At 40.3% G+C, this 10,108-nt stretch overlaps 1 protein-coding gene across 1 annotated transcript in view; it reads left to right on the top strand.

Annotated features, from left to right (window-relative positions):
* Positions 1-5,734: 5,734 nt before the first annotated feature.
* LOC128732994 (calexcitin-1-like) overlaps positions 5,735-10,108 on the top strand; it is a 45,463-nt gene continuing 41,089 nt past the window's right edge. The window contains exon 1 of the mRNA XM_053826513.1: positions 5,735-5,795. Within this exon, the coding sequence (XP_053682488.1) occupies positions 5,735-5,795 (61 nt within the window). The remainder of the gene's footprint in view (positions 5,796-10,108) is intronic.

Here is a 10,108-nt window from a genome sequence, read left to right as displayed (position 1 = left end):
TCTCTTAGACTCTTGGGTTCTTGGACTTTTTGGAATCTTGTGCTCTTGGCCTCAGAGACACTGGACCACTTGGACTCTTAGACTCTCAGATTTGGACTATCCAACGCACTCTTCGATTCTTGGGCTTCGGGACTCTTGAAATTTTGGAGTCTTCGACTCAGTCACTCTTGGTCGCAAGTACTCTTATACGATTACATGAAGTTATATAATGCCTTAAACAGGGATGGAAAAAATCGTTTTTAGTGATCAAGATCATAGAAGCGATCAGATTCATATTCATTGACATCACTACTTGTAAGCGACAAACACTTTGTCGCGATCCACACAGATTATGACAAACCTCATGTCAGATCATGTTCATCGCATGATTGCGTTGAGAAATATAACAGATACAGACGATTGGCTGTGTGCATCGTATGAATCACAATACAAACAAAATGTGTGACCTTTTTCTCGCAGCTAGGTAAGATGTGACACTGTGATCGACTGCTGAGACTGTTTAGAGAACAAAATCTTATAATCAACGCAAAGATTCACTGTTTGTCATAATCTGTACGGATGTGTGGCGATAACTCACAGATTTTATGAAAATCACTGATCTATCATCCCTGGTATAAAACAATCAAGCGTTTAACTTCGGAAGCAAATTTCAAGGGGGCTGGCTCGAATTTCTGAACTGTAGATAAAATTTGATAACTGTAGTTGAATGAGTGATTATTATTTTAATTATTTAAGTGAATTAAGTATATAACTTTATAACTTTATAAGTAGTATTCTTTACCTTACACTACCAGATAATAATTAAACTAGCCTAAACTCGACTCAAGCACTCCTGCACTCTTGGCCGCAAATACTCTAAACCTCAGGGAAGCTTGACCTTTTGGATTCTTGGACTCTTTGCTTCTGAAACACAGGGTCTCTTGGACTCTTAGACTCTTAAACTGTCAGATTTGGACACTTGCACTCTTTGTCTCTTGGCCTCAGGGACTCTTGAACTTTTGGATTCAGCTCAGGCACTCTTGGCCTCTTGGATTGTTAGACTCTTGGACCATTGGACTATTGGATATTTGCACACTTGGACCCGTGGCCTAATGGACTCTTGGTTTTATGGACTCTTAGCTTCTTGAACTTGGATTCCTCAGGCTTTGCACCTTGCATTCTCGGACTCTTGGAATCTTACACTCTTGGACTACTGAACTCTTGGATTCTTGGATTATTGGATCTTTGAGCTTCGACTTTTGGACACTTGGCTTCAGGGACACTGGACCTCTTGGACTCTTAGACACTCAGATTTAGACTCTTGGACAATTGCACTCTAGGACTTTTGGTATCAGGGACTCTTAAACTCGTGGACTTTTGGCCTCAAGTACTCTAGGCGTCAGGCACTCTTGGACTCTTGGATTCTTGGACTCTTGGATATTTGGACCCTTGGATCCTTGGACCTCGGCACCCATTACCTCATGAACTCTTGGCTTAATGGATTCTTAAGCTCTTGTACTTGTATTCCTGGACTCTTAGACTTTTAAACTGTTGTACTCTTGGACTCTTGGACCCTTAGATGCTTTGACGTCTGGACCCTTGAACTCTCGGATATTTGGACTCTTCGACTCTTGGACTATTGTAGCCTTGGGCTATTGTATTATTGGATCCCTGGACTTTTGAATTCTGTTGATCTTTTAGATTTGTGGACTTGTTGATCTTTTAGACTTGTGGGTAGATACGTTCAAATGAAGAAAAAGGGTTTCGTTTCTTGTATTATGAGGTGTATACGTGATTGAGAGACAAAGGGCCCCGAGTAAGATCGGGCAATCAGCTAGTTAGAAATAGCAGAAGCAGAAAGTCTGAACAGCAAATGGTAAGAAATTCCATGTATCGAAGAAGAAAAATACCAGCTGGCTCAGAAAATCAAAAAATTAAGCAACTGAAATATTAGAAAATCAAAAAAAAAAAAAAATTAGGAATTAAATTATTCAAAAACTAGAAATTCAAAAAAGCAAACATCCAACAGTCTGAAACCAAACAATCATTTGATAAGAAAGAAAAAAGGAAATGTCATGAAAATGCTCTATTGGGCGGGCAATGAGAGAAAACAAACAAAATATGATAATAATAAAAAATTGAGGGAAACAGTTAAATGAGGAATCGAAAACCAAATGATTGTAATCTGTTAATTTGCAAAACAGTGTCGCAAGAATTAGATAAACAAAAGATTTTTAAGTAAGAGGATTAATAAATCATTCAGCAGTCTGTAGCCAAAACTAGGTCTCTGACGGGACGTCATAAGAGGCTTATCGGTAACTAAAAACAGGTCCCTGACAGGACGTCACGCTATCGTAGCAATGATTGTATTCTCAGTCACCTCACTGGTCGACTGCTGGACTGCTCGATTGCTCAACTGGTTGACTAAACTGCTCCGCTAGATTGGTCGATTAGACTGCTCGATTTGATTGCTCGACTGGACTACTTAACTGAACTGCTCGACTCGACTGCTCGACTCAACTGCTTGATTGGACAGACCGATTTAACTGCTGAACTGCTCGACTGGAATGTTTGATTCGACTGCTCAACTGGACTGTTTGATTCATCTGCTCTATTTGACTGCTCGACTCAACTGCTTGACTGAACTGCTTGATTTGACTATTCGATTCGACTGCTCAACTGGTCAGCTTAATTCAACTTCTCGACTAGACTACTCGATTAAACTGCTCGACAGGAGAACTTGACTCAACTACTCAATTGAACTATTCGACTCAACTACTCGAATCAATTGCTTACTGCTTGATTCAACTGCTCGACTCAACTGATTTAATGTTCTATCGAGTGCTCGACTGGATTACTCGACTCAACTGCTCAACTTGACTCGACTGCTCGATTCGATTACTTGACTAAACAACTCGACTCAACTGCTTGACTTAACTACTCTATTGGATTTTTCGAATCGGCTGCTCGACTCAACTGCTCAACCCGAATGCTCGATTCAGCTGCTCGACTAGGCAGCTCGACTTACCTGACGACTGGACAGCTTGATTCAACTGCTCGACTAGACTTAACTGCTCGACTAGTCTTAACTGCTCGACTAGACTTAACTGCTCGACTAGACTTAACTACTCGACTTAGCCACTCGACCCGACTGCTCGACTCAACTGCTTGACTTGACTGCTCGATTCAACTGCTCGACGCGAATGCTCGACTGACCCGACCCGACTGCTCGACTAAACTGATCGATGCGACTGCTTGACTCTACTGCTCGATTAGACTGCTCGACTCCACTGCTCGATTAGACCATTCGATTCAACTGCTCGACTGAACCATTCATTTGGACTGCTCGATCCAACTACTCGACTTGACCGCTCGATTCAACTGCTCGAGTTAACTACTGGACTCAACTGCTCAACTGGGCTGCTTAAATGAATAGCTTGATTTCTGTGACAAGAATAGCTTGATTTAACTGCTCGAATAGACTGCTCGACTCGACTGTTCGACTCGACTGCTAGATTCAACTGTTTGACTCGACTGCTTGTTTCGACTGCTCGACTCGCTCAACTCGATTGCTTGTACCGATATCATATGGTGTTAAATCAGACCGAATCTAGTCGCAAAATTCAAAAAAAATATTATAAGATGATTATTACAAGATGATTTCGAACGCAGCAAAATTTGAATGCGTTTTTCTCGAAGTCAGAATTTTGTCACACGGTTCTGTCTGACTTAACACCAACCATATGAATCGGTTCGCGGCAGACAATGGACGGTTCAGAGCCACTCACACAAAAGAGCCATTTTGCCCACCTACAGAATCAGCAAAGAGGAGATGTTTTTATTCAGTTAAATAAAATCAAATGCGAGCATTTGTTTCAGTTTTCGGCTATGACTCTGTTATGTACAACATCTTAGAGCTATATTATGCAATAATAACTCAAAAAACTAATACAAAGATTAAACATCTTCACAAACACTGGCCAATGGATTGTGTCCGCAGTTTTCTGAACAGACATTTTCATGTTCCGGATCGTAAGATTCGTGCTCAACTAGTGAGTAAATAAACTGATAGAAAAACTGATGAGTTAAAAATCTGAAAATCAGAAACGAAGAATTGAAAATTTAGAGTATTAGAAGAAAAACTAAAGATCAAAATTTGTTTGAAAAAAAAAACTGTAAAATTATAAAAATAGCAGTAGACAAGCAGAATAACAAGCCCAAAGAAAACTGGAGCTAGAAAAGTTGGAGGAGTTCGAAAATTAAAATATTGGAAATTGATTGAGCAAAAAATTAGAACAGTCGATAACAGAAAATCTGAGAAATAATGTATGAAAATAATCCCTGAATCGAATAAAAAAATATTTGTTCGGTGGCAGTAAATCTAAGGGTTAGGAAATGGCAAAATCCTTTAAAGAGCTTAGTGAAGGATACGAATAGATAAATAAAAAAATCGGAGAATTGGAATGGTGGCATTTTTTATGGCATAGAAAATATACTTGTGGAACATTCCATACCCCATATCTTAATAATAAATTTGTTATAGATAGCGACAATAGAGTGTCAGTTGTGAAACAAAATCCAGTTAGCAAAGTTTGAGAACAAAAGAATTAATCCGAAAGCAAAAGCAGAAGATTCAAAACATGTAAATTGAGTATAATATAGTGCTGAAACTGATTTCGTTTCCTGCAAACTGCTGCTATGAAAAATCATTCATGCGGCTGAAACTATTTATGCTATATCCATATTTCGACACCGGCAACGGAAATTCAATCTACTTGAGAATATAATGCCAAGCAGTTCACTATCGCCACCTTGCTGCAGCAGCACTGTTTCCCAAACAAGGTAATCGAAAGCTCTCTAATCCCATTTCCTTCGTGTTGCAGCGGAACAAAAGGACGGATGGGAACGGGACACCAATACCACCTGTGTGAACAGCATACATATTTGACAAATCGAATTTATGTTCATCCAGCAGTGCCTGCATTGTCGCATTGAAGACGCGGGAAGACCAATCGAAATGTAGCCAAGAAACGGCAGCCATGTGTCCTTTTTGCCAGTTTTCGATCAGATTATTTACCGTTAGTGCCGTTCGCTCGGATAGTCGTTTCCGCTGCCGGAAGTGGCATCGGCAGCGGCAGTTCCGTCTTTTTGCAATTTTGGACAACCAACAAAAGCGGCAGCAAACTTTGATTCGGGCTTTGATTCCGAAAGGTGCAGTTAGAATAATCGAGAAATAAAGCATCCGCTCCAGTTGATTAGTGATGGAGATCAACTGAAATGGAAATGCAAAAGTATGGCATAGATTTGAATAGTTTTGAAAGTGAATTGGTGGGTAATGTTTGTCTGTACGAGTGTACGGTTTTACTTGGACATTTTGATGGGGCGAATCTAAATTTCCGAGATGAAGGAATGAAGTCGAAGTCACTAAATCCTGGCAGTAAATTATCGGTCGATTTGTTTGGGAAATCGTTTCTACTTACTTAGCTAGGACGGATGGGCTAGCGCGAAAGTCAATATTTGTTCGTCCTTATCGGATCCAGAGCCATTCATGCATAGATATATTTGCCGACTCTATTTGGATTGCACTTCATGGGTGTATTTTCCCGTCGCTGAAAACTTTTACTGACTGCAGTATCATTTCCTCTGTTTGATTACAGCTCTAGCCGAAAACAGCAGGCAGCACCGCGGCAGAAGACAGAATCCTTTAGGTTCGATTTCGGTGAATCAGCGCACTAGGAGGTAAACCCCATCTACGATGGCCGCTATTTCGGAGTTCCGCAAGAAGAAGCTGCTGTACGTGTTCCATGTGTTTTTCGGTGAGTTTTTCCCCATTGATTTGGTTTTGCATTTATTCTTACGAAGATGATGGTGGTTGTAATATCAAAAAGTAAGTGGACTAGTTTCTCACAATTTAGGTTAGTATTTGGTGCGATCTACCAATGACTCAAACAATGATTTAACTTGCTGATAAAGATCTTCAAGTACCTCCAAAAATACTATCATTCGATTTAGAATATTATCACATCTATGTTTGAAAACCTGGCGTAAATATTTTGCATCGCTGCATTCATACGTTACTGACCTTAATGTTGACAGCTTTCAACCTGCCTCCGGGGGGGTTTCATCCTACGTGAATCAGCTAGCCGGTCAGCCTGTCGAAAATGAATGAAAAATGTTAAAAGTTGCTTTCTAAAGTGAAGTCAGTCGATTTTTTTTCGATGCTTTTGTGCATTTGACATGACAGCTTGTAGTTGAATACGGGACAATTCGATGGCAAATAAAAAAAACTGCTGGCTGGAAACTCTCCGCTCTGCTGATGGAATTTTGAACTTTTATATGTTGTTCCCTAGGTATGTTTGGTTATTGCATAGATTCTGTTTTGATTCAAGTTTTCTTTCATGAATGTATCTATAGAAATGCTTTAGACGTAGCTTGAAAACGATTAATTAGAAAACACTTAAATGTTTGACAAGAATCAATTCAGGAAATGAGTTGTTGCAAGAAATAATGAGGAAATCAGAAAAAATAACCAGTTTTATTTAAACATTTTGATTTACGAAGTCCTTCCCTTAGAAATCTGTTTCGAACACGACTTTTTGAAACAAGATTTTTGGTTTAAGTGTTATTTCCATTCAGGTCGATTCAGTTGGATCGATTTACCATCCCCACAATTGTCCTGTCGGCTGCGAAGTCTGTAGTAGAAACATAGAACATAACAGGCTCCATTTCCTGGTATTTCCAAATTGAAAAATTTCTAATTCGAGTTAAATTGTTCACATTTTGCTGGTTTCATTCGCGGAAATTTAGTCACAAGGAAAAATCTATAACTGGCATTTATGGAAAACATGAAGTCTGACATAAATGTGCACAAAGTTATCGGAAACGAAATTTTTAATAAACACAATTGAAATCTACCGGAGGTTGTTGTGAGATTCTTTTTAAGTAAAAGTTTGATCATGATCAATCATTTGTCTCCATTTCATGTAAAAGAATGGAGACGCCAAGCACTTTATTGCAATCAAGAGTATGGTAACCCATCTGCAATTCAAATGAATGTGAAAGGTAAAATAACGCAAATATTGAACAAATTCATGTTCCTATTGCAATTCAGCAAACTGTAAAATTAAACATCTAAAATGTACCTTGAATGGTTAAGTCACATACACCTTAATGGATCCACCCATGGGAAACATTAGAATTCCCACCGAAACTTTATGGGGCAACTAAAGCACTCAAATGAGGTAATTTACCGCCGCCACCACCACAAAGTTGACGATGATTGTTCGGCTATAAACCGCTAAAAAGGGTGAGCTGAAAAACGTCAACCTCGTTTGGCGATTCGCATACGAACAGGTAGGTGATAGACAATTGAAAGGTAGCACGACTTTCGACACGAGTTTCGTAGTACTTACCTACCTACAAACGAAACGATGCTGGCGGTGGAGCGGGGTTGATGGGAAAACTTGCGTGATTTGTGCTGGGTGCAAGGATGCTGGTCAGTGCTTCGGGATTTGCAATTTTTTTAGGAGTGCCGGATGTCATCTCGTAGCATCACGCAGCCTAATGATCTTGTAGTGAATCAGGCATTATTAATTTTGAGTCATTAGCCAACGACATATTATCCTACGATTGCGACATAAGGAATAACACGATTTTTTAAAATTTCATAGGTGAAAATAAGTACGCCCATTTTAAATATTAGTCTTGAGTCTTATAACGGTCAACTGACGCGTGGTAGCTGAATGAATGGTTTCCTTGTAAGTGTAAGTGAAAGCAAAGCCAACACTTCCTGCTACGTTCGACGAAGATCCGTTTACCGAATCAGTGCCGTATTTAGAAACCTACATTTGTCGGTCTCGGGCTGCCGTTCTCCAATCGCCTCTAACATCTGTTGTTCTAGCGAGCATCCTCGTCAACAGCGCTCATCCGGGTACAGGGTGAAGTCGTTGGCCTCTATCGGGTTCTCTGTTTAATATTGTGTCGCTGCTCTCTCATCCGGCATCCTTGCTACGTGGTCAGCCCACTGTAGCCTGCCTCTCAATATCTGCATCTTTGTATGCTTGGTATATTTAAAAAATCATGCCCCATGCGCCACACTATTTCCGCCTGGAATTGATCGCAGGATTACGAATAGCATCTTTCAATGCAATGTTGAACAGCTAATTCGATAGTCTGTTACCTTGTTTCAAACCATTTAACGTCACAATCGAGTCTGATGTCTCACCCGCTATTACTAGCTGACGCTTGACATTGTACCATTGAACCTATTCAATCAATGGTAGCCGGTATCATCCTAATCAGTTTGGTTGGAAAACCATGTTCATGCATAATCCGCAACAGCTCATTGCATTTGATTGAATCGTACGCAGCCTTGAAGTCTATAAACAAATGGTTAGTTTGCAAGTTGAATTACTGGAAATTATCGAGGATTTGTCGCAAGGTGAACATTTGGTCCGCCGAAGAGCTTCCTTTCGGACAACCGCACTGGTATTCACTGACAAAAGTTTCTTGCGACGGCCTCAGTCTATGAAACAGGAAGCGGGACAGAATTTTGTACGCCGTTTTGAGGAGAGTAATACCCCGATAATTCTCGCCGAACTTTTCAAAAGGACCTAAGTAACATTGAGAGGCTCTCTTTGGTGTCCCTCTCTTCTGATTATTGTGGCGACATAAATGCATTTTAAATAAAAGTTTTCTTAACGAATGGCAAGCTTGGGACGCCAGTAACCGATTCATGCAAATCTGATGTACTAAAGTACCTTTGCATCGTGATAAGCGAAAGAGAAGAGACCCGAAGAGAATCTCTCATTGTTACTTAGGTCCTTTTGAAAAGTTTCGCGATAATTGCTGCATTTGGGTCGATGACCCTTTTTGTAAAAAAGGCGTATGAGATCTTCCAACCAGTTCGCAGGCAGTTTCTCCTCAGTCCATATCTTTTGTATTGTTACCGTTCGAAAACTTTGCCCCATAAAACCCTGTGAGAGCGTTCAGAGCCGGAGATGAGAAGAACTAATATACTGGAGATCATGATGAATGCAATTGAGATCCATGCTATGAAATACTATTGCTACAACTATTGATTTTGCTATAATTTTAGGGTATGTTATTTTTGCTACGATGTAGAATTAAAATATTGTAAATTAAATAAATAAATACTAAAGTATATAGGATACAGGATTAAAGATAAGAGAAATAGTTTAGTAATACGATGGGCGGCTAACGGTCAATTTAAACACATTTATAAATAACACTCACAATTAGGGTTTACACAACACAAAACACTCATAAAATCTGCCGGAAAATGGGGATAATGGAAATAGGAATAAGGACCATGCAAGGGAAATTGGCTTAAGATAAGGGGTTATGCTGGTTAAGTTGAGATAGGCTCGGTCATTTATACTTGAACAAGTGATCACGAAGGTACGAAAAGTCGATTAAGTGACAATAAGAAAAAGAACGTGTACTATTTAACATAAATTAATTAGCCTCAGCAGGCTCTGAGTAGTTATTCGAAATCAGGTAACTAAGAAACCAATTTATCACTGTGACCGAGTCTCAGAATAACCTGCCAGCTCTAAAACCAGCTATTATTCCCTACAACAGACCCAGCAGGTTATGGTCATAGATTGTGGCCGGAATAAGCCGCAGTTCTCGCAAAGTGCACCAACTCCATGTGGTATGATCGAATCCGATTAGCCGCAGTACCCTTTCTGGTCGACGCAGTCCCAGAATAGAGCAGCACACGGTAGATCATCAACGGCATATTCATCCGTGCAGCACACATTGCCTTCCCCGAAAGCATCATACCCGCTTCCCCGAAAGCATCATCTACCCCCGCTTCACCGTTAAACATCGCCACGTAGAGGAATCGAGAGAAGCAGCGCTCCTAGCAGGAGGAGAGATTCACCACCGTTCATCATTCCCATCGGCAGATTCCGCAGCCGGCCGGCACTTCCACACACACAAAGAGATTTTGTAAGTTAGTTTAGTCAATAAATTAATCAACCGTAGAGTGAGATCTTTTCCATAAGCCGACTTGTGTCCCTGATCGTGTCATGGAGCCGACCTCGAGAAGGAGAGTTTCCCTCTAGGTCGAGCTAGCCTAAGAAAAAGAGATCTTGAGTGTCCA

Source organism: Sabethes cyaneus, chromosome 1 (genome assembly GCF_943734655.1).
Source record: "Sabethes cyaneus chromosome 1, idSabCyanKW18_F2, whole genome shotgun sequence".
Lineage (NCBI taxonomy): Eukaryota > Metazoa > Arthropoda > Insecta > Diptera > Culicidae > Sabethes > Sabethes cyaneus.
This window is presented reverse-complemented; position numbering and strand designations above follow the sequence as displayed.